At 38.0% G+C, this 25,922-nt stretch overlaps 1 protein-coding gene across 2 annotated transcripts in view; it reads left to right on the top strand.

Moving 5' to 3' along the window:
* The window catches only part of pemt (phosphatidylethanolamine N-methyltransferase), an 86,235-nt gene that overhangs the window by 7,295 nt on the left and 53,018 nt on the right, over positions 1-25,922 (top strand). For both annotated transcript variants that reach the window (XM_026177316.1, XM_026177317.1), the window contains exon 3: positions 22,199-22,314. In XM_026177316.1, coding sequence (XP_026033101.1) covers positions 22,199-22,314 — 116 coding nt within the window. The remainder of the gene's footprint in view (positions 1-22,198; positions 22,315-25,922) is intronic.

Genomic DNA, 25,922 nt, shown 5'->3' with positions numbered 1-25,922 from the left:
AATCAATAATCATATGATCAAAAAAAATGATCATCAATCTAAACCAAACCGTGAAGATAGCTGTAGAAACTGACTGTTATAACTCTCAACATTTGAACCAAAAATGTCACATTTGTATTCATCAGTCTATTAGACCCGTTGCCACTGATTGGGTGTAATTTGACATACTTCAGCCTTTTCTCCCAAGTACCTTTGCTGTAACAACCTTTCCCCTGAACCGTCTCTGCTGATGCTTCAGCGAACAGTAGATGGATTTTTTTCTTTCTCATTTCCTAAGACATGACTTTCAGATACTGTTCACCTGATACTTTTTCTTTTTATGCCTCCACTTGTCCAGTTTTCTCACATTTTTAAAATCACACTGCATACCATGCTGACATACGCCAAGTTTTTGGCTAATTGCTCTATAGCATTAACCTTACTAGCTAAAAAAAAAATAACACTATTTTAGGCTTGTTGAATTGTTATCTCATTATCTTTGGCATTTTTCATAGATTCAGATAGTGTTTTTGTGATAGGCTGTTACTAACAAAGTACCCAAAGATACAATCTAAAATGGGTTGTCAGTTAGGTGCAGGTTTATAACCTTGAATGATTAACCCTTTAGAGCCGGTCGGAGCGGGCACGCTCTGTTTTGCGTAACTATTTTTAAATCCCGGTAGCTCTGCAACCACGTAAGCTAGCGCAATAATTTTTTTTTGCATATGAAACCGGAGGAGTTGTACTTACATCTTATGCCATGAGCTTGTCCTAGGTCACAGTTTCCTTCCACATATAGCTTTGCAAAAACTGCATAAAAAGCACTTGCAGCAACAAAAACACAATATTCCAGAAACACGCTTCGCCGATCCGATCAGCTGTTCATAACACTTCCTACGTCCATCAGCGTGAACTGTCGCATGTCCACCATGAGCTGCCCGAAACCGGAAGTGACGTCATTTTGCGGAAATGTAGTTTTTTACGATCGGGGCCTTATGAGCCCATACTTGTGTTTTTAAAAGTTATGTTTGAGTTTATGACTTTCTGTGTCGTTTCTGGGATGCTTAGGACTCATATTGCACTGCTGGAAATAGTTTATTTTGATGCATATGCTGTTATTTTGCAAATTTGCATTATAATATTTATTTTTGTTTTTCCTGCAGTATATGAAAATTGGTGTATTTCAAAAATAAAACTATGAAGACACTCAAAATAAATTTCCTGTGGTGGGAAACTAGTTTGTGCAACTTTTTTGTATTTACAGTTTTGAGGGATAAGCCTCTTAAATTTCTCTAACTCGAAATATATGTTAAAAAAAACAAAAACGATTTTCAATTTTTTTTGTAGTTTATTGCACTTTTTTGCAATTTATGTAATTACTATGCACCTAATGCAGATATATTATTAAAATTTGGGCTATAATGGTTGTATTGATGTATAGCAACTTGAAATACTCCCAAAAATGGCACCACAGCATGTAAAAATGTAATATAAGCTCTGGCGGACTTGGTTCTGTGGTAGGTCTTAAAGGGTTAATAAGTCAGTGTTAAGTGGCTTGAAAAACTAGAGGATGTCTTTGAAAATGGTCAAGTACAAGAGCTGTACTAAAAATGAATGAAAAAGCAACCAGTATCCAAAGAAAACCTATAAAAGACCCCCGGAAAGCCTGGAGGATTGCTGTTCAAAGCCACTTTTAAAAATTACAAAAATTTTCTGGATCCTTGGAAGCAAAATGCGAACAGATTACTTTTTCACAGTACTATATTATTGTACTGAATGCTAAAACGAAGTACCACATATCTCTTTTCATGGTAAAGGTTGCTATCCTTGCTGTAAACCATAATCAGTAAGTCTGCGACTGCAGGAATGACAGTGTAAAGTTTCACCTGAACAAGTGCGTGTGTCAGAGTGCTGTGAGTAATTCTACCAGGATGACTCATACTTGAGGTGAAATCACAAAAGAAGGGGTGCAAATGAAAGGAGAAAAAAAATACTGGTAAAGCAGCAAAAACAATCCTCCTACTTCTTAAAGTAATTCTTCATAATGTCTATTATATAACCTGTAAAGTAATAGAGCATTAAATCCATAAAAAGGATCATGACGCTCACGTGATAGTTGAACTTGAAATACTCTGCCGATCACAACCGATTCCTCCCTCGAGAATGCTGCAGCCACGGTCAGACATCATCTTTTTAAGACATTTAATGTTTTGATTGAAGAAACCCAATCAAAACAGAGTTTTTCCAGAGTTGAAATTGCTGTAATGAATGTTGCTTCAGCAACCACTTTGAAGCATTGAAATATTCAGGATCATGCCCAAATGTTAACAATTTTATCTGTCTCTAAAACAGACCCCGCTGCAGCCATGTTTTCTCTTTCTTTAGTCCCGTGTGTTTAATTCATGACACATCCAGTGCCAGGAAATTGACTTAAAGAAAGAACTCAGCAGGGCCAGGAGGGCAGTGTGCCAGAGTGAGGCTGTGACACATTGACCTTGTTATGAAAGGAGGATAATCCTGAGCTTTAGGCCCCAGAAATCAGCCTGTGGTTGCACCGATTCTGGGCATGGTACACTTTGTGTGTAGGGAATGAATCTCTGCAGGCATTACTGACCTCAGCAACACCTGCACAGTGTGGGCTTTGAGCCTGTGTGTGTATGTAGGTGGTCTATATACTGACTCAGGTACCCTGTCTGAGAGCCGGAAGACGGCAATATATCTCTGCCAGTCCAGATATTGCACCTGCAGTTTGTATAGAAAACTTGAATATGCTCTTAACTGCAGTGCAACACTGACTGTGATGATTGCTAATTAGCATTACATTGGAATTTTTTAATTACTCATGATTTTTACATGTGAATCATCTCTTATAATCAAGTTGTATTGATTGCATAGACATGCATGGTGTAATTTCTGAAAGCCTTGGATGTAGTGTTAAATGATGGGTGTGCTTTTTAGGAGCTAGAATGGGCTTAATTGTCCTGTGTGTAAGCTTTATAATCTGTGACATTTTTACAGTCATACCACTTCAATCAAAAGTGTTAATTTTGTTGACCAATAATTTTCATCATAGTTTTTTTTTTTTGATGAAAACAAGATGAAAACAAAATAAAACCTAATGCACGAGGAGTATGATGAAATGTATTGACACTTTCATCAATCTCTTTGTGCAGTAAAGCCAGACTACTATAATCTGATGATGATTAGCCGACTAAAACTGAAAGAATTCAGATTCTTGAATTATAACTGAAACTAAATGACATTTCAGTCAAAAGACTATGAATAAAACTAAATCAAAATTAACTTTCAAAATTACACTGGTTTGAAGAAATTTGTACAAAAAATAGTAATTGTTTTGTGTTGGGTAGCACCACTTAAAGTACTAGATTTTTACTTTTTTTTTTTAAGAGAGATCCAGATCAGATGATTTGTTTTTGTTCTCTTACATCTCTCAGTAGATTCGTCATCAACCACCATTCCACATAGTGTTATATCTCTGCTTTTCTGCTCTACTCTTACTTTTTGCTCTCTCATCCACACTGCCCCATCTGCATAACCACTAAGGCATTGATGACGGAAAGACTCAAGTAATTCATATTAGCCTGTCATTCCTGTACCTCAAAGTTTTTAGTTGAAACTAGAGATGGCACGATACCACTTTTTTATGTCCAATACTGATATCATAAATTTGGATATCGGCCGATACCGATATGAATCCGATATAGTGTTTTTTTAATCAATAAAACTGTTTTTTAATATCTTGCTGCATTTTGTATAAGTTCATACTCAAATTCAAACAAAAAAAAAAAAAACCCACTAAAGCTATTCTGTTATACCTGTATGCAAAAAATACACTACACCCAAAATATTTCATAGTTCAGCAATACTGATCAATCTAATAAACTTAAACCTACTCTATCCTCCCTATTCTGGTATTTTACAGAGTAAGCAACCTAACTAATAGGGTTGCAAACTCCCAGCAAAAAAAAAAAAAAGGGAACCACCCTCCACCTCATGATGTCTTATCGACGTAATCAACTTTAATTTGATGCAGTGTGAAAAAAATGCACAGAAATAAATTATTTTTCAAGAATAATTAAATAGATTCAACATCTTTCTTCAACAGAACTGCAGACTGCACAGATGGTACCTTCCCAAAGGAAAAAGTACTATAGCTTACTAGGGTATATTAGACTTAATAGTTACTATATACAGTAATGGACTTCTATACATTTTACATCAGATTAAAACTTTGGGTGTAAGATTCAGATAATTATTTATTAAAAGCTAGACATTTTAAATGAGAATAAGAAAGAAAAGTATGTCTCTGTGCCTCTTTTCCCTGTTAATGCCCTATCGGCCCCCCTGGCTAAATTTTGCTACATCCGCCCCTGCACAGTTACCAGCCGTCAGCTAGAAAAGGATCCTGGTGTAGAAAGTAATAATAAATTAATTCTAACAACAGCTTATCAAGCTTAAACGTGCTGCTGTTGTTCACCCGCTGGTTTCCTCTTTCTGGCGCAAAGTGGGCGATAAACAAACAAGAGAGACGGACTTGCGACGGAAAAGCCGAACAGCTGATCATTAATCAGTTTCATGATTGAAGTAGCAGCAGGAGAGGGAGAGAGAGAGAAGAGGCAGTCGCTCCATATATCGGTTGTTAAGCTTAACGCTGGAATGCTTTACAAACATTCAGAGATGAACTTACACACTTGCTTTACTTCTCTCTGGGATAACTTCCTCGGAGATGAAATGGTAGCGAGGCTCCGAATGCTCAACCAGACAACAGGCCTTGCACGCTACAGCCGCTCTATCACGTGATGCATACTGCTCCGATGTGCTATGAGCGGTTATGAGCAGAGTTAAGCCATGTCACAAGTTTTGTGAGGTGCTTTTTTTTTTTTAATATTTAATGGATCGGATTACATTTTTTTTCCCTCTCCGATATCCCATCCAGTAATTTAGGTCAGTATCGGACCGATACCGATACGTAATATCGGATCGGTCCATCTCTAGCTGAAACCTTATACAAACTTTATTATTTCAAAAGAATCGCAGGCAAAGCAGTCAAGTCACGGTTATGCAGTCATGGACAGGTTTGTGTGCCACACTCCTCTTTCTGCTCTCTGCTTACATCCTCTCTTTCTAAAACTAGCACCTAGGTGAAAGAAAAGGGTTGTTGACACGGATATCTTTAAAGCATTATTTTTGTGCCATTTACATTTGCATCTATCATCACTGAAACCCTTGAATGAGTTTCCATGGCAACAGCCATGTACATTATACCATGTGTTTGTGTAGATGACATTTCTGCTCATATTGTAAAACAAATGCTTCATTCGCATTTTGTTTTCACAGAAATCTTTTTTAGGTAGCGTTACATGCATGTTTTCGAGCTATGTATCTAATTCATTGGTAGGAAAGTGGTCAGCTTGTCTTTTCTTGGTTTATCTACCTTGAGCTCACATTCCAGCTAGAATTCACACTTGACTTCAGGCTCTAGGTAAAGAAGGTTTTTATGCAAAGCATGTTCTGATGACCTTAAAAATGTTTGTCTGCAAAACAGTTTGCTTATATTTAGTGGAAAAGGGCCTGACAAAGTCTACTTGAACCTGGACAGGGCTCATATAAATGATGTAACACATTGTCTTTGCTGTAAATAACTGATTGCCAGGAGATAGACTGTAAGATTCTGAAGTTTGAAAAAGGAAATATAGATAATGAGGTAACAGAATAAAAAAGCTCTTATTATTAAATTACATTATACGGACAAAGGTTTTGGTCAACACCTCACAATCTCTACAGTCAGGTATCGGTCCCATTGCCATGAGACTCCCACAAAACTTAAGTACCTACCTTGACCCACCTTCACAACTGTTTGTGACACGTACCGCAAACAGTTGGGAAAGAATGGTTCACTCCAAAAAGCTCAAAATAGTGCAGTACTGTAATAGGATGCCACCATTGCACACCAGTGTGTGAAACCTCTTCCCTCCGAGATAATCCAGGATTAACTCTAAGTTTAATTGTTGCAAATGGAAGCATTTAAGAGCAATTCAGTGATGAAACAGCAGACTATGTAAACTTACAGTGTGGAGTCATCAAGTGCCAAGGTAATGCAGTGTAATGTTCTACAGACTCAATAACTACAGAATTCAAAACAGACCACTGCTGGACTCTGGAGCAGGAGAACTGTGTTCTGTAGAGTGATGAATCCTGCTACCTTACCTGCCTGACTCCACTGTAACATTTGCTGGAGGACAGGTAATGCTATGGGATTGTTTTACTGGGGTGGCCCCGCAGAGCCAATGAAGATAAAGCTTAGTCCTTCACCATTAGAGAATTCTGTGCTCCCGACATTATGGGAGTAATGACCTGTACCAAATGCAGTGAGTGCTCACACTTAGCATTATTATTATTATTATTATTATTATTATTATTATTATTATTATTATTATTATTATTATTCGTTTATTGTTATTGTCACCACAAGTACCTGCTGTACTGATTCTACCTACCTACCAGTGTTTTAGCTTCTATTTGTGACTGACCTGCTCTATGACTACCACATATTTTTTAGTCCTCCATCTGTCCTTTTGTTCTCACTTTCCATTTCCTTTGGCACTTGAATGATATCAAAAGAGGAGCAGATACACGTGCCCTATTGAGAGACCTTAAAAGAAAGTAAATCCTCTTTTAGTTCTAAGGTTTTATAAATCAGAACATAATAAAATAATTTCTGGTCCATAGCAGAATGAACAATAACACCAAAAGGTCATACCAATGTTCAGACAATTTGCAAAAAACCCAAGAACTACATACAATACAATTTTCTTTATATAGCACATTTAAAAACCAAAGGTATACCAAAGAAGTAATTAAGAGCAATAACAGATACAAATAGATACAAATATAGTGACAGGTGGGAGACATAACTAACCAGTAATACACCAGGTACAGTAGGCACAAGCCAAAAGGCTTAAGGTTAAATCATTATAAACATTAATCAGAGCAAAAAGATCAATTACAGTACACTTACAAATGCAGGCTCTAGGAAGCAGGGAAGGCTAGGCTAAATAAACAAGTTTTTAATCAAGATTTAAAAGATTGAATTGAATCAGATGTGCAAATAGCTTGAGGCAGACTATTCCACAGTTAGGGTGCAATGAAGGCGAATGTGCGGTCACCTCTGGTCTTAAGCCGAGATCTAGGTCACACCAGGAGCATTTGACCTGCTGATATAAGCGCTCTCCTGGGGGTATAAAAGCTGAGATCAGTAAGATAGATGAGCGCGGTATTATTTATGATTAGGGATGGGTATCGTTTAGGTTTTATCCGATACTGGTGCCAAACCGGTACTTTTGAAACGGTGCTTAAAGAATGGAGAACACAAAATTGGTCCAAAAACCTCTCATGTTCAGCTGTTTTTTTGTAAAAAGATAACAATGTTAGCCTTTTCTGCAGCTATAGGGGATTTATGGCATCACTCTTGGCTGGAAGCAGTGCTTAAACAATGGAAAAAACACAAACTTTGTCCAAAAACCTCTCATGTTTAACTGTTTAACTGCAAACAAGAAGACAGCCGCATGTAGCTATGATGATATTTGCTAGTTCACCTTACATGCATTAATTTAATAACGTGGTTAGCCTACTCAACGTAAATTACATACGAACAACATTAAGCTACTCACGCAGAGAAGAACGGCTGCTGCTGCATCATCATCCTCATCATTTCTGCTACACTGGCAGGGCTAGGGGCCAGGACTCTCCTCTTCGTGTTTTTGGGGATGTTGCTAACTCCGGGTCTGATAACAGGCAACACACCCGCAGTAGATGTGCTCGGTGTGAGGTCTCGCAGCAAGCTATCAAATACGGCACATTTCTCGGCTTTTAAAAAAAACGCTATGCGTCGCCAGGTGTTTCATCGGATTTGAGGTGTTACCTCCTTTGACAGTATCACAGTATCAGCTTAAAGCACTTGTTGCAGGCTGCGGAGTTTGCATATTTTGCTGTGAAGTACAGCCAGACTTTTGACCGCTTCGCCTTGGACATTTTTAATCTGTAGCTCTGCTCTAAAAGAACGTACGTACCTGGCCCCGCCTACTATCCTCGGAAACGTAAAATGATTGGCTAGAATCTAAAGTGTATGACATCTCAGGAAAAAAAAGCACTGAAATAAAGCACCGAAATGTGCGCTGCTTTTCGGTCTGGTTACTACCGTTTATGTCAGAACCGATACCGTTACCCATCCCTATTTATGATTTTAAAAGTGAGCAATACGATTTTAAAATCAATGCGATATTTAATGGGGAGCCAGTGCAGGTCGGAAAGAACTTGAGTAATAGACTCAAACCTACCACTCCCAGTTAAGAGATGCGCAGCAGCATTTTGAACTAGCTGCAGTTAGTTAGTTAGAATTACAGTAATCAAATCTGGATGTAACAAAGGCATGGATACGTTTTTTTAAGATCCATAAGTGGTATATAGGGCTTGGCCTTAGAGATTAGACATAATTGATAGAATCTAGATTTAACTACATATCAGACTCTACAAGCTTCAGTCAATGTGTTAAATGCTGAAGTTTGTGACAGTACAATTAGGAAAAGACTGAGTAGGTATGGCATGTTGGAAGAGTTTCTGGGCAAATGTCTCTTCTCTCAAAAAGAACATGGCATGTCAACACAAACGCCTCATACCAACTGTGAAGCATGGTGGTGGAGGGGTGATAATTTGGGCTTCGAGTCAACCATTAACTCCTCTGTACACCAGAGAGTCAAATGTGAGGCCATCTGGATGATGGCTAAAGCCTGGCTGACATAACTGAAACCTTCAGACATCCACCTGGTTGAATTTTGTGTCATGACCTTAGGAGAGCTGTGTATAAACAAATGGGCTATAATTTCTATGCAACAATGTGAGAGACTGGTAAGTGATTAACAATTAATCACTTATCAGGCATTAATAATTATATCTCCATTAGTACCCTTTACATTATTGTTGCTAATTTTTCTACGTTAAAATGAAATGAACACGTCCGATACAACTCACCATTTAGTTCAATGAAACAAGGACAAAGAAAAAGGAATACCCCCCTGTTTGTAATCAATCACCTGACTGCACTGAGTGTTATCAGCGTGAATATGGATATTTTCTTTTTCAGAATCAGAATACTTTATTAATCCTTAAAGAAGTTATGTGGGTTACAGTTGCTCCAAGACAGTAACAGTAACAGACTAAACTAATTAAATAATACAATATGTTAGAGTAAGAAATAGCACTAATATATAAAAATCACGCAATCATAAATCTCAAGAATATTACAGACTTCACGTGAGTGGGCATTTATCTGAGAGAAAAATTTAGATTACAAATGACATTTGAGACTGACCAAGAATCTGAATCTGAAAGCTGAGATTTGAAGTAATGTGGATGTAGTAGCAAAATCCTGGGACGAATACATCAAGTATAGTACATACAGTTTTGTTTATTTCAAAGCCAGTCACTGAAAGTGATCCTAAGATAGAAGCTATTACATGGTGTTTCAGCCTCCAGTTTTGACTGCCCCACTCTGTGGCTGCCACTTATTTTTCTGTATTAAGCTACATCTTTGAGCCTTTCCCTCTTTAGTCCTCCTGCACCTGACCTTTTCTTCTTCGTTTCTAAGGTCCTTGAATATTATCAGCAGAGAAACGGATACAGACATGTACGTGTGTTTTAGGAGTTCATACCCATACGTCAGTGCACTGAACTGTGACAAGAGTCTGGTAGGACATGAAGTCCAAAGTGGGACCAAGAGAGTTGCTGTTGTGCGGATTTTGAGAGGTTCTTGCTATTTTATTAACAGTCAAGTTGAGGAGGCCGAAACAAACCTCAGACATTTCCCAGATAAACTCACGCTCACCAACAAAAGTAACAGCATTCATATCAGCTTGTTTAAAGATGACATTGGTAGGATTGACATTTTGTTTAGCTAATCTCAAACTCTTTGCTATCTTTAGTAACTATATACTATCACTAGTATAAAACCCTGAACTGATACCATATCAGTTTTGTCCCGTCATTAGTTATGTCAAAGCCAGTGCACAATTGTTCCATTCTGAAAGGACACCATAGTAGTTATAGTAGTAATAAATTCAAAATAGGTTTTAAATATGGGTACTAAGCATTAGTATGGTGTAATATGGTAAAAATATGTTACAAGTAATGTTTTTTTAAGGTAATTGAAATGGAATGGTAGTTCTTGAACAACAGTTCAAATGTAATTTATGACTCTTTATGGCAGGACTGTACACCCCATCACAATAAATGGGGAAATCTAAAACTTATTTGGCCACCTATGGCACTATTTAGCAGATTATTGGATAAGAAATCAGTAAATATAATAAAGTTATAAAGTAAATAACTTTTGGTTTAGTTTTAGTAAATGTTGATTTTGATGAATAAATATGTATTGTTTTGTATTTTAAAAAAGTAATGGCACAAACATATCGAGTACAGTTCTCCCCTCAAAAATAGAGGTTGGTCTTAGTGGAAAAAATAATTATGCCACTAGCACATGCATTATTAATCCCACCGTATGTGAAGATAAAACTGCTAGAGCAAACAGCATATTAATAGTCATGTGAGCTTCTCTCTACATATTAAGATGACCCAGTGACCTACATTTGAGGAAACAAAGGGCTTATCAGCTAATGCTGTCAGCAGAGGTCGGGGGGGAAACAAAAATGATGACAACTAGAGACTCTCTCGAGTTTGGGACCACACCCTTTTCAGCAATATTCTGTGAATTCGCTTAGACCAACTTGGGTTTGGTACTCTCTGATATTATAGCAATGACTTAGTAGAGTGTTACTGCTAAAAGAGATGGCTGGATCCATGAGCGTAACCAGAGATTTGACAATCATCATCTTTGTCTTCTAGTCAGAAAGTTCACATGGGCATTTTGACCTCAAGTGACTGAAGTCAATAACAGCAGATGCATTTGTTTCAGCGATGCAAGAGATACTCGTGTATTTATCGCTAGAGTGAAGAACTGAAGTTACAGTTCATTGCTTTTACGATTTTATTCACTAGACTTTTTTTTTTACTTGCAATCAATTACACTGATTGCAAGGTTGACGTGACCTCAGATGTACCTACACAGCGTAGGCTAATGTCTGCATGTTTTGGTGAGTCACACCAGTGGGCACAATGGAAACAGTTTCGAGATTGTTGATGTTTTCTTCTGGTTGTCACATTAAAAGTCTGATATGCTGTTTGATTTGCTATAGTTAAAAGAAACTGATGCTGGCATTTCAAATAGGCCTAAAAAATCAGCCCCAAGCATCATAGTTTTTGAACAAAGTCTTTAAGATATAGTCATGTTTTGTTTTCACAGAAATTTGACAACTTTCTTTTTCAAATAAGTACAAACTTGCTGGAATTAAGAGGGGTGGGGGGGACAAACAAACAGAAAAAGCATGGCACAGTGTCTGAGTTTGCAAAGTTGCATTTAAACAAATTACACAAATTCTGGAATTTGATGTCCACTGGACAGCAAGTCCAAAGTGGAGATGTTTGGCCATAATGCATAGTGCCATGTTTGGCAAAAAACAATCACAGCATATCAGCATAAACATCTCATACCAACTGACAGGGCTTGGACAACTTGCAGTTACTTAGTTGACCATGAATTTCTCTGTATACCAAATTATTTCAGAGTAAAATGCACGGTAATCTGTCCAACGGCTAAGGCTTGTCACAAATGGTGTTTGTTAAGTTAATGGTGCTAAATGTGGTTCAACAAGTCACTGAATCACGGGCGTCCATATACTTAGTTTTTTACACAGAAGGACTGGAGCGAAGTTTCCTGCTTAGAGTTAAATTTTTGTCATTATGGGATTTTTCTCCCACAGAAGACCAGGAGTATTTAATCAGTACCATTTGTCTGTCTGTCTGTTTATTAGCAGTTTCCTCGAGCTCGAGGTGAAAATCATTTTAGTGAAAATCGGGTCAAAGTCACACCAAATGTGACAATCAGTTAAAACTTTATATTGTCTGCAAGGTCTTTAAACTTCACAAAAATATACTAGGCCTTTAAGACTACCTAGGTTGGCTAATCCTTTGAAGTTGATCTTCATTGTTAGGGCCCAAGGTAAAAGTTGACCTTAACATAAATTTGAAGGAAACCATATCGGGTAAAATATAATGTAAAAAGGCATGGGCTTAGCTGTATGCCACACTTGTTATTTTTTTAATCCATCATCCTGTGATGTCACATTAAAGACATAACGTTTCCAAAATCACACACTGAATTGAATAGAATAGAATAGAATTCAACTTTATTGTCATTGCACATGCACAGGTACAGGGCAACGAAATGCAATTTGCATCCATCCAGAAGTGCTTTAGTGATATAGATATATTACAATATATATTAGCAATAATATAGATATGTGAGTATATTACAGAAATGGGTCTATTATGGTATGTTATAATGTACACGGTATGAAGTATGTTGTGAATATTCTATAACTATAGGTATGTACAGGCTGTAGTGAGTACAAGCTATGTACAGGCTATGAACAGGATATAAATATGAAAAACTATACAGAATATGAAATAAATAACTTTACAGAAATCTGAGATATACAGCTATACAGAAATGGGAACTATGCAAGTTGTAAACAGTTGTAGGATTAAAAATTATCGAATGTACAGAATGATTATTTACACAGAGCTATACAGGGAGTGCAGAATTATTAGGCAAATGAGTATTTTGTCCACATCATCCTCTTCATGCATGTTGTCGTACTCCAAGCTGTATAGGCTCGAAAGCCTACTACCAATTAAGCATATTAGGTGATGTGCATCTCTGTAATGAGAAGGGGTGTGGTCTAATGACATCAACACCCTATATCAGGTGTGCATAATTATTAGGCAACGTCCTTTCCTTTGGCAAAATGGGTCAAAAGAAGGACTTGACAGGCTCAGAAAAGTCAAAAATAGTGAGATATCTTGCAGAGGGATGCAGCAGTCTCAAAATTGCAAAGCTTCTGAAGCGTGATCATCGAACAATCAAGCGTTTCATTCAAAATAGTCAACAGGGTCGCAAGAAGCGTGTGGAAAAACCAAGGCGCAAAATAACTGCCCATGAACTGAGAAAAGTCAAGCGTGCAGCTGCCAAGATGCCACTTGCCACCAGTTTGGCCATATTTCAGAGCTGCAACATCACTGGAGTGCCCAAAAGCACAAGGTGTGCAATACTCAGAGACATGGCCAAGGTAAGAAAGGCTGAAAGACGACCACCACTGAACAAGACACACAAGCTGAAACGTCAAGACTGGGCCAAGAAATATCTCAAGACTGATTTTTCTAAGGTTTTATGGACTGATGAAATGAGAGTGAGTCTTGATGGGCCAGATGGATGGGCCCGTGGCTGGATTCGTTGTCACTGATGAGGCCAATCACTGCACGAATATATCTTAAAATCTCAAGTTTTTATAGCTTATAGAAGCCAAAGATTTCAGCCAATCCTCCTCCAATCATATGGATAAACATAATAACATTTTAGTTATGTAATGCTTCGAGGTCAGGGTCACACAAATTAGGAAAAAAACTTTAGTTTCCATTGGATCATCTCCGAACATTAAAGGAATATATTAGTGATTGGGAGACATAGGCACTTTCTTTCTTTGAACTCTTTAAAACATCAATAGAACAGAACATTGACACAAAATCATTAATATACTACACTAGACTTCTGTGTTAATAATGCTGATGTCAGCACAAATCATCTGTGAAAATAATGCATATGCCATTATTTGGGATTTTCATATTATCAATGCTGATATTACCTTAAAACATCATCAGGTTTTCGAATACCCCTGTTAAACTTCATCCTAACCAGTGTAGTTTTTTTTTTCTTTCTTTGGTGTATACCTTTCAATTTTTAATGGAAAATCCATTTTATTGCCTTGCAATTGGCATTGTGGTATTTAAGTTATAGCTGTAAAACCGTATAGGACGAACAGTTTAGTAATGGAATGGTTACTAAAAAGTCTACATAAAAATGTAGAAAAATGATGTGTGAATTATATCAGGCAACTATTCTCCAAATGTGTTTTTGTTGTTGTTGTTGTTGTTCATTTAATAAGCAAAAAAAAAAGTTATATAACAATACATTTTCGGGATAATACTGATGAAAGGACTGTCAGAAAAGTTCCTGTTCTGATTTCATAGGTCATTAATTGTAAAAAACAAAAGTCTTTGTCGATCACATTGCGTTATTTGTGTGTCCTGAACTTAACAAACACCAACAAAAATGGATAAAGACGGAGTATTAAAGGTCACGGTGTAAAATGTTTTTGCACCTGGAGGGCAGTGTGATGTAACTGTGACCACAACAAACTGGGTACACCATCAGCTTTGAAGCAGCAAACAGTTTTTACGTCTTTTTGTTCTCTTATTTTAATCTTTATGACCTGGATCTAAGTAATACAAGGAGAGCATTTAGGCCTTTAGTCTTCTCATCTGCGTGCATTCAAGTCTGTGTTTACAAAGCCTTTAAGCATATCAGCTGAATCCTTTTTGGTGACATTATTGGGGTGATATAATAGTCGTCCTCTTGCGCCTATGGCGTGATCTCATTAGACTTTAAACTAGTACAAAAAGTATCCTTCATTGTTACTGTTACTATTTTCTATCCTGTAAAATAAATAGAATAATTAGCCACGAATTAATAGTCTCAACTACTAAAAGATTAGAGCAACATATAGTTACTGTAGAGGTGTTTGAACCTACTTAGATAGACAGTGGGGGAAAAGTATTTGACCCCTGGTGAATTTATGATTTTTACCATTTACAAAGCGGTCTGTAATTTTTAATAGACGTTTTGTTTGTTTGTTTGTTTGTTACCTAAATAATGTAGATTCTTGTGACAGAAATAAGTCTTTGATTTACAGCTTGGTGGAATAAGCACATCTGTCAGACATTTCTTGTAGCTGGTCACCAAGTTTCCATACTTCTCAATGGGAATTTTTACAGATATCTGAAGTTTCAGCTCTCTCAGTAGATTTTCTGTTGACTTAAAGTCCAGAGACAAGCTAGGCCAACTGCATGAACTTAATCTGGATGGACAACCTACCTGTGATTAATTTTTAATGTCCTAACTGAGTGAAGAAGGTTTTCTTTCAAGACTTTTCAATATCTTCCTCAGTGCATTCATACTCAGTGTTGGTCAAGTTACTTGAAAAAAGTAATCAGTAACTAATTACTGATTACTTCCCCCAAAAAGTAATCCCGTTACTTTAATGATTACTTATTTTCAAAAGTCATTAATTACTTAGTTACTTAGTTACTTTTTAAAAACACGATTTACAACCTGAATAGGTGATAAAGCGATAGATCTGTCAGCCCAATTCTACTTTTTCTGCATAATCCATCATACAAAATGTAATCAAATGGAAAAGTCTCTTTTTAAAACTTGTTTTATTAGTTTTAATCTTTTAACTTTATGCATCAAGCAAAAATTTAATTATATGCAACATGCTCTGACTGGAAGAAATTAGTTTAACACTTAAACCTATTTTCTGCACATTCCAGCACATGAAATAAAATATTTTTTGTTTTTACACTGTCTTTCAAATAGATGCAAGTAAAACACAGCAGAAAATAAATAAAATCAAAGACTCAGCAGTCCTGTTGTTCTATTTTCACCTGTATAGCAGTAGTGGCGTAGGCGGAGGTGTGCTCTGGCACAGGTGTGCCGCAGCGGTCAGTTGAAGAATCCGCGAGTTTCTCTGTGAATTTCCCATTACGTCATTGCGCACTCGGAGCTTGTTTAGGGGGGAGGTTTCGGTGTAAAAAGAAGTTTTCTTCCCACGCACAACGGACACTTATGTTTTTGTCACTTTTTATGGAATCAAACTCAAAGTAAGGTCAGTACTTCCACGCTTTAAACGCTGCACGCTCATACTCTCTCCCACAATCGATATGTTATCCATTGTTGCTCTGCACACAGCTGTTGTCACGAACGTCACACTCGCTTACGTCACTGTCATGAGACATTCTCGCAAAAATTTCACGATTTTAGTAACGCAGCGTTCCTACGGGAAAGTAACGGTAATCTAATTACCGTTTTTGCAATAGTAATCCCTTACTTTACTCGTTACTGTAATCTGATTACTTTTTTCAAGTAACGCGTAACGCGTTACTGCCCATCTCTGTTCATACTTAACCAAAGTAGCATTGTATCTAACCACTAATCAGAGACTGGGTTTTTAAAGTGTATCTTTGATCAATTTGTTGCTAGCAGCCTGCAAAAAGGCATCATTTGTTTGCATTGTTTTTTTTGTTATTCATCTGCTGGGGGCAATAAATGATCACACACAATAACATTATAAGTGATTCAAACTATGTTCAGTCTTATCTCAATCTTACAGGACTCCAGAAATCTATCCGTATGTGTAAGTTTAGTTTGCTCCATGTGTTCTGTCCTGGCAGACAATTAATCAAATATTCACCAGTTTGTGTGTATCCATGTGTCCTGTCCATGTTCTTGTTCTCTTTCTCCTCATTACTCCAGGACGGCACACATCCACGCATTAATGTACTTGGCTGAGTCTGTGTGCAGGTTGTTCTCCATTACATGTCTTTTAATACAGTGTACAACACACACAGACACACAAATGCAAAAAACTTTCAGCTTCTTATGAGGCTAAAGTTCAAGGTGACATTCTGTCATTATAACCTCCATGCATGCCGTAGATTCTGCTTGGAGTTCTGTTGCTAGTATGTTGCAGAGGGTGTCTTGAGATAATATTCAGTTGGGGCTACTTTTAACTATGTTTTCCCATTTCAGCTCCTTAGACATGGTTCCATCTATCTGTTGTCCTGACTTGAAGTCCAATCAAGTGCCTGTATCTCAGATTTAAGTGGGCTGATGGGGATGCAGGTGTAGCCTGTTACCTAAGCCTTGATTGAATTTGTGCTGAAGAGCTGCTAGTTCTCCCAATGTGGCGCCACTGCCTGTACTCTCCTCATCTGTGCCTGCTGTTAGTTTCAGCGCTTGATTGATGATTTGATAGCAACATCAGTAGTCTGCATACAGAACACCTGAATATTTTTAGCATACGCCATCACCCAGTGAATGGTTGCAAATCAGGCTGAACGAGGCTTAGAGGCCCACTGCCTGATCAGAAGAGAGTGTACTAACATAAATGGCCTGCTAATATGGATGATGGAGGTGTGTTTGTTGGGTTTGAGATTACTAAGACTAGCTAAGCTAATCTTTTTTTTTTCATGATAGTTACAGTAGATAGAATAATTTATAGTCCTAACCTAAATCTAAAATAACCAAATAATTTTAAATAAAGACCTATTATTTATTAAATTAAATTACTAAAACTTAAATAATACATATGAAGTATATAATCCGTGTGTCTAGCAAAAGGATTTGCTCTACTGTCAATCCCTCTAAGCCACAAATGTAGAAATTTTAGCCCTTTATAGTGATAGATTTTTATGTACATCGACGTGAATCGTATCAATGAAAACTTGCACAAACTGCCATGAGACTGTGGGTTTTTTTTTTTTTTTTTTTTTTTTTTTTATACAAAGTCGTCATTTTAATTTTTTTCCAGTGAAAGTCATGATTATTCTCTTTTGGCATGGACATGGACAGCGAGAGAAACCGTGGTCAATTAGTTACTGCTGTTACTTGTTTGAAGTCTGCTCCCTGGGGAGCATGTGTAGTTGGTGCATTGTAACATCCAAACAGCAGTGCATTCAGTGCAATTTCATCTATAGTGTTTTATCGTCCTTGTGCCAGTAGTTACTTTTTCCTTGTTAAAGTTTACTTTGGATTTTTTAGGTCAATGTAGAGGGAAAGACACAGTAGAACTCAACCCCAAAAAACCCAACATGTCTTTATAAGATTGTTTAACCTCGACCCGAACTCTTCCACGACATGCATTTTTAATTTCTCTTTGATATTTGGGCATATTGGGGCCCGATGAATGTAAAAATAAAGAATTGCCAGATTTTTTTTTTTTTCTTACCTTATTTTTGTTTTTAAGAAAAATAAGAGCCATATATGAGGATATTCGTTTAAAGTTTTGATAGAACAGCAGCAGTATAATGTCCTCGTAAGTGGATATCAGGCCCATGTAGAGCACTGGTCACTCTTCTGTATAAAGTTGCTTCAGTTCATTGAGGTTCGCAGGCATTTGTTTATGCCACACCATCTGATTTGGGTTTTGCAACACATCGCTCTTTTTGTGAGCTATTTAGACCTTTCTTTGATAATGTGCATGGATCATTGTTGCTTTACCTATTGGACAGATGGCTTCACATTGGACTGCACAGTGTTTTTAGGTATACAAAGGAGTTCATGTTACTGTGGCTGCAAAATAAGTCCAAATTATTATACCTCCACCAACGTGCTTGACAGTTGGTTTGAGGTGTTTGTGCTGATATGCTGTATTGTGTATTATGTGTATTATGGGCAGTCATGACCACTTTGGTCTTATCTGTCCAAAAGACATTGTTTGTGAAGTTTTTTTGTCCTCCTGACAAACAAGCCATACTTGTTCAGTCTTTTTCTAATTGTACTGTCATGAATTTAATCTTTCCTATTGAATAAGCTTTTGATCATTTTTTTTAAAAAAGTGATGCCCAAGTATATAAAACCTCAATATTTAAAGAGGGTATCCATTCTTTTTCACATTAATGTATAAAGTATAATAACTTGGATTAGCCTGAGTCATCTGGTATATTTAGCAGAAAGTAATAAAACTCTTAATATCAATGACTAAGAATTTCATTGGTCACAAAATGTCCTCCTCTCTTAGGTGAGTACACTCTCTACCTCTTTTGAACCCATCTCTGTACTTATGCATTTTATTTATATTCAGTTGGAGCTTAAACTGTAGTTTTATCAGGGACACTTGAATGGTTACATAATGTTTCCTCTCTTATTTTTGACATTACCAGGTTGTCATGACTTTTTCCTATGATTTTCTGTCAACTCTGGAAAAACCTATGATAGAGATATAATGGACACATGTAGGGAGGCAGATGTGCTTACGTAACATTAGATGTACATGGAAACCTGCCTGAATGACTTGCTGAAAGACTAGATTCAGGAGAATGAGTGCTAGCACAGAAGCTAATTTATTATTAATTGACCAAATAGTTATTAGCAATTTTATCAACAGGTGTAATTACTTCTCGTTTATATCTGTATATTCGACTTTTTTGGCATACACACATTGTTAAATGCATTTTCAACATCCAAAGTTGGAGCAACATCATGTTAAGCTTTATTAGTTAGCTACATTTAGCTGGAATCTTTTAGGATCTGTCCATATAGCGCAGCATTTTCTGTTTGTGTTTCCATTGATAGTTTAGCACAGTCTAGCAGGGGCAGTAGTCTGGTGTAGTGGTGTAGGTGGGGTTGCCAACAACTAACAAATAAGAGACCCTCTGGCATGCCAGAAGCACAATGCACAGAAAACTGGGCATAGTGTAAATAAGTGCTGTATGTTCATGCAGCCCATGAGTGACCCTAGAAAATTTGCAAGTAGGTGTTTTTTGCCAACTGGTCAGGAAATTTTTTCTCCAGTGACCAAATCAGGATGACATTTGAGCAAGTATATGACACTGGCAGTAAAGCAGAAGTTGACCTCTTTTATAGGTTATTCATCCCAAAATTGAGGTGCTAGAATGAGTCAGTTTATTATGTGATACAAGGAATTGTGAAGCTGATGGGGCGCTCTCACCAGCATATAAAAGAATGTTTTCTTATTTTTGTATTGAGCACACATCCTGTCTTTATTTTTTATGTTTTTAGATCAGTGCCACTTACTTTGAGTCTCAAAAAGAACCATTTTGAATTGGTAAAATAATATGTTGATGTGTTTGTAAAATGCATTGTGTCATCATTTCAACACAAACCTGCTATCTGCAGACCTAATCATTATTTATTCCCCCACTGTTGCTATGATTGTTCAGTTTCATTCCAGCTCGCTGTGTGCTAATGTCCATGTGGAGCAGACTGCAATGCAAACTGTGGATGTAACCATACATCTTAGTCAAAGTACATCAGCTGCTGGCCCTTAATTACATAGCAGTTGAACTCTGTTAGGAGGCAGAAGAAAAACGAAAGAAAGGAAAAGGAAATGTCAGCATACGGCTTGCTGAAGGCTGGGATTTAAAAAACAAAACAGACGACATGAGCTTCAGAAAAAGGAGAAGGGGATTAATTCTTGATTTAAGCTTTTCATCTATTCTAAAAATGCAAAGAGAGCTGCCAAGTTTTCTCAGCATGCTTAAGCATGCTTTCTCAGCTGCTTCTGATCGGTCTTGAGCAGGTAGCGCTAACCCATTAACAATGCAATTTATACCTGGGGATTGCTGCACTCCATAAAGGACTCTTTACCACTTCTTAACATTTGTTTCACCTCACCTTTATATTTATATTCCTCCTCTTTTTTCCTACCTTGCCGCTGCTGAACATAGAAAAGCTGTTGCCATGGTAACATTTGTGCCTGTGGGATTCATTTTTGTTGTTTTTGGTTTGTTTTTGTTTTTTTACAGTCATCTATGCATTTCCTTAGCCCACTGTCAGGTGGTAATTTTAAGTTTTTCAGTCATTTCACAAACAGCACTTTGAGTTGCTAATGCCACTGAAAGGTTCACCGTATGGACAGATGGGTTAAATGCCTTTTGTGCTGCATAAATGGGCAGGATGTGACTATTTTCCATTCTCTTTTTTTGGGAGAGAAGTGTGTTTTGGAAAATGCAACTGTGACCAGTTAGATAAGATTCTATGGCGTCACTCCCTGCTGGATATGCACGGTACTATATAAAGAGCTTAAAAAAAATAAACACTTATCAATAGCCAGCAAGAGAATACAGCTGTGTGGAAATGCACCAGCTGTTTCAGAGGTGAACAAATAAACTTGAACAAATAATCGCTTCAGGGCAGAACAACATAAGCAAACAAACAGCACTCTTCTGTCTCTATCATGGGCACAATATTTCAAAACTGTAGACAAAAGTCATGATATTTAGCTATTTAAGGCTCAAAGCCAGATACCAAAAGCAAACAAGATCTCTCTGTCTCTATACGAGAAACTGCTGTGGTAGCCAAAGAATCCTGTTTTATTCTTTTTCTTTTGCCTTCTTTTGGCTGCTCTTTAGCGATTGACACAGCAGTGTATCTGCCTCTGTCTCGTCCATCCCTTGCATCCTCTTATGTCACACCAACCGTCTACATGTCCTCTTTCACAACATCAATGAACCCTCTCTGTGGCCTTCTTTTCCTCCTGCCTGACTGCTCCATCTCCAGCATCCTTTGTCTAGTATAGCCGCTATTCTTCCTCTCTACATGTCCAGACTGTCTCAGCTTCACCTCTCTAACTTTGTCTCCAAACAGCTCAACCTGAACTGTCCGTCTGATATTCTTATCCTGTCCATCCTTGACACTTCCAGTGAAAATCGTATTCATTTTTGAAAACTTCATTAAAATGCAGATAAAGGCAGCACTTTTGAGACTTCACAAAAGTATATGCAAATTGACCAGGAGACCATTTTCAGTATTTTGTCAAGAGCATTCTGATTTTTCATGGCCAGTAAAGCCAATGTTTTCATGTGCACGTATTGTTGTTGCATACATAATACTGTAAAAAAACAAACAAACAAAAAAAAACTGTTGTGATAATGACCTAGATGTTTCGGGCATATAATGAACAGGATTTTGCATGGAGCTTATTTTCTTGGTTGAATGTTGCTTGTAGATGGACTATAAAGTATGCTTGCTTGGTAAAACTGGTGTAACCCATTCCCTCACTGACCTGGGACTGCAAAAAACTGGCTTCAGTGGCTTCAGGACCTCCTGTTCGATCTACTCATGAATACAGATGAATCCTTCAGGTGGCTTTTAGTAAACTCCAAATGGGCTGTCATGTGTCTTTTATTGAGGAATAGCTTCTCTCTGGCCACTCTACCATACAGGCCTGATTGGTGGAGTGCTGCAGAAATGATTTTCTTTCTGTAAGGTTGTCCTTGGTCCACATAGCAATGCTGGAGCTCTGCCAAACTTGAGTTTAAAAAGTTGAGCTTTGAGGGTTTTTTAGACTGACATAGTGTGACAAACAATCATTAACTTTCAGTTTTTTAATGCAGTTTAATTGGATATTTATGGTAAACACCGTTGTCATTGTCTTCCTGTTGTCAGGTGGCGAGATGGGAGCATCGTACACGAAGACTCTCGGGGCTCTTTGGTAGCCCCTACCTGGCCTGTTGCTGCTTGGGCTTCGTCATTATACTGCTAAACATTTACCGCAGCCACAGGTGAGGAACACACTTTTAACCATAACAAAATATGGTTTGTTATCCCCCTCATCCAGTCCAACAATTTTAAATTTGTACGTCACCTTTGATTGAAAGAAAGCCTTGGTTCTCATAACATTGGATGGCAGGCCTTCACCAGTCCAGTGGTCACTTGGACATCATTGGACATATAAGCCTGTATGAATTTGTCCCCTTTTACACTCTTTGTTTCGGTTTCTTCTTCTGTTTCGTCCCACCTCTGTGCCTTCTTTTTCTGCTTTCTCCACAGCTCCTTTTTCCTTCCTCCTTGCTCTTTATCTGTGCCCACGGTTCTGTATGTGGCAGTATCACCCCACGCTTTACCACTTCCTATATGGTGTCCATACACCCACACCTCCCCCTGTGGGTCAAAATGATGACAAAGGATTCTCAACAAAGCCACACACAGACTGTATGTCAATGCAACAACAAGCCTTTTTTCCCCTCTCTCAAAGGATCTGTGTGATGTCTGTTGCTGGGCAACAAACATTTTGGGAACAGGCTGGTCCAAAGAGATAAATTGTCTTGCCAGTTTTCTCTTGTGCTCAGGAAGAGAATTTTTATCAACTCACCATGCATTCTGAGTAGCTAAATATAGCTGTGGGACAAAGCGATTTATTCACTCACTCATTCATTCACAAGAACTGAAAATGTGAATTAGGTGATTAAATGCTGTAATAAACTTGGATGTAGTCATATAAGGCTGCAAACAAGGATACTGAATAGGAAGCTGTGGTTCCATGTCTTGTCAGAGGAAAAAAGGCAAGACTTCTGGATGTCCTTTGGAGAGACGAGTTAAAGTGAAAATGTTTGGGAAAATCCATGTTTGATGAAAACCAAACAAAGCAAACCCAAACATTATGGCTAATGGGTAAATTTTCTCATTTCAGTGCAGCTAGCCAACAGTGTTTTAGTTTTAGTGACCTTGTTTTTCACTGAGTCAGCAGATCTGTCACTGCTTAGCTAACATAACTTAAGTCTATTAGCAGCAACCGACGAGCCAGCCAGTGACTCTAACTTTAAAGACTTATATCTTAGATCCTGCTTCACAGACAGCTGTGACAGTTTCAGCATAGGGCTCCATGGTGTAAATTGGCCTTAATACATGTACTGTTTCATGTCCACTTTAAGAGGGTTGTGCTTAAATAAACACTTGCAAACTGCAATTAACTGAAGCAACACATAATGAAGAAATATAGAATCCTATGAATACTTTTCTCTTCACAACTATATACACTGATAGTACCGTAAGTTTGCGGGCCATGAAGTTAAATGTTAGCATGTTCACTTCTTAATAGTACAATTAGAAAGGACCCTTGGGTTTAGCCCACACAGTCTGTAAATTTAGCTAATTATATTTAAAACCAAATGTATCCCTGACAAAGCAATTATTAGAGCGCATTTATTTAGAAATCTTTATCATGAGGTTCGTGTAAATTCGTGCAGCAAACCTAGATACAACAAAGCCTGTCAGCTTTTTCAGTCAAACACCTTGAACTTCACTGCATCATGTACATGTAGCTGTGTAAAGGTGCAGGTTTCATATCCCTCCATGTGTCACTGCTGCTGCTTGCTTCAACTCCTACACGCCCCAACATCCACCTGTTATCTGAATGGATAATTACTCATCAACTATTTTCTTTGTTAGGAATAAACTTGACATTGTAAGGGAAACAAGCTATCCAAATCTACCTGATCCTGTGTACAAAATGCATCATTCATGTATCATGAATTAAAGGTGATTGGCCAGATTCTTTGGAAAGCTAAGTTCAGTTTCACTAGTCACACCCGTGCCTGATTACTGCTAAACGTGAATCAAGAAATCGCTTGCATAGAAACTGTCTGACAAAGTGAATTGGGCTAATAGATCTAAAAAAGTAACACATTACACTGTGATATAAAGACATAGCCAAGAAACAAAGTCTTTTACATCTATCAGTGCAGAGTTACAAAGCTATCACTAAGATTTTCTGACTCCAGTGAATCACAGTGATTGCCATTATCGACAAACAGAGAAACCTTCAAACACCTTCCCAGAAATGGCCGACCTACCAACATTACACAAATAGCGCATCAATCACTCATCCAGGAGTAGGGATGGGTATCGTTTAGGTTTTATCCGATACCGGTGCCAAATCGGTACTTTTGAAATGGTGCCGGTGCTCAAACGGTGCTCAAACCGGTGCTTGAAGAATGGAGAACACAAAATTGGTCCAAAAACCTCTCATGTTCAGCTGGTTTTTTGTAAAAAGATAACAATGTTAGCCTTTTCTGCAGCTATAGGGCATATATGGTATCACTCTTGGCTGGAAGCAGTGCTTAATCAATGGAAAAAACACAAACTTTATCCAAAACCTCTCATGTTTAACTGTTTTCCACTTTTTCTTTGGTCATTTTAGCCTTTTTGGCCAGGGTGAAGGGAGTATCTGCCATCAAACAAGAAGACAGCCGCATATAGCTATGATGATGTTTGCTAGTTCACCTTACATGCATTAATGTAATAACGTGGTTAGCCTACTCAACGTAAATTACACACGAACATTAAGCTACTCACGCAGAGAAGAACGGCTGCTGCTGCATCATCATCCTCATCATTTCTGATACACTGGCAGGGCTAGGGGCCAGGACTCTCCTCTTCGGGGTTTTTGGGGGATATTGCTAACTCCGGGTCAGATAACAGGCAACCCACGCACAGTAGATGCGCTCGGTGTGAGGTCTCGCAGCAAGCTATCATACGGCGCATTTCTGGGCTTTTAAAAAAAAACGCTATGCGTCGCCAGGTGTTTCATCGGATTTGAGGTGTTGCCTCCTTTGACAGTATCACAGTATCAGCTTAAAGCACTTGTTGCAGGCTGCTGAGTTTGCATATTTTGCTGTGAAGTACAGCCAGACTTTTCGTCTTGGGCATTTTAATCTGTAGCTCTGCTCTAAAAGAACGTACGTACCTGGCCCCGCCTACTATCCTCGGAAACGTAAAATTATTGGCTAGAAGTGTATCACAGCTCAGGAAAAAAAAGCACCGAAATAAAGCACCGAAATGTGCGCTGCTTTTCGGTCTGGTTACTACCGTTTATGTCAGAACCGGTGCCATCATGGCACCGGACACCGGTACCCATCCCTATCCAGGAGGTCTCAGAATAACCCCGAAAAACATCTAAAGAACTCCAGACCTCACTTGCCTCCATTAAGGTCAGAGTTCATGATTCACCAATAAGACGGAGGCTGGGCAAAAGTGGGATCCGTGGGAGAGTCCAAGGAGAAAACCACTGGTGATCAAAAAGAGTACACATTTGCCAAAAAAGCTCCCCAAACATCTTGATGATCCCCAAAACCTTTAGGAAAATATTCTATGGACTGACGAGAGCAAAGTTGAACTTTTTGGAACGTTTGAGTTCCGTTACATTTATCATAAATATGAACACATCGTTTCATTTAAAAAAAAAAAAAAGCATCATACCAACAATTGTGGCACCAGCATAGTACTGGTAGTGTGATGATCTGGAACTGCTTTGCTGTTTTGGGACGACCTGCCATAATTGATGGAACTATGAATTCTGCTCTCCACCAGAAAATCCTGGTGAAAGTCTGTC

This window comes from Astatotilapia calliptera, chromosome 8 (assembly GCF_900246225.1).
Source record: "Astatotilapia calliptera chromosome 8, fAstCal1.2, whole genome shotgun sequence".
In the NCBI taxonomy this organism is placed as follows: Eukaryota; Metazoa; Chordata; class Actinopteri; order Cichliformes; family Cichlidae; genus Astatotilapia; species Astatotilapia calliptera.
The sequence above is the reverse complement of the archived record's forward strand: the minus strand, read 5'-3'. Positions and strand labels throughout refer to the sequence as shown.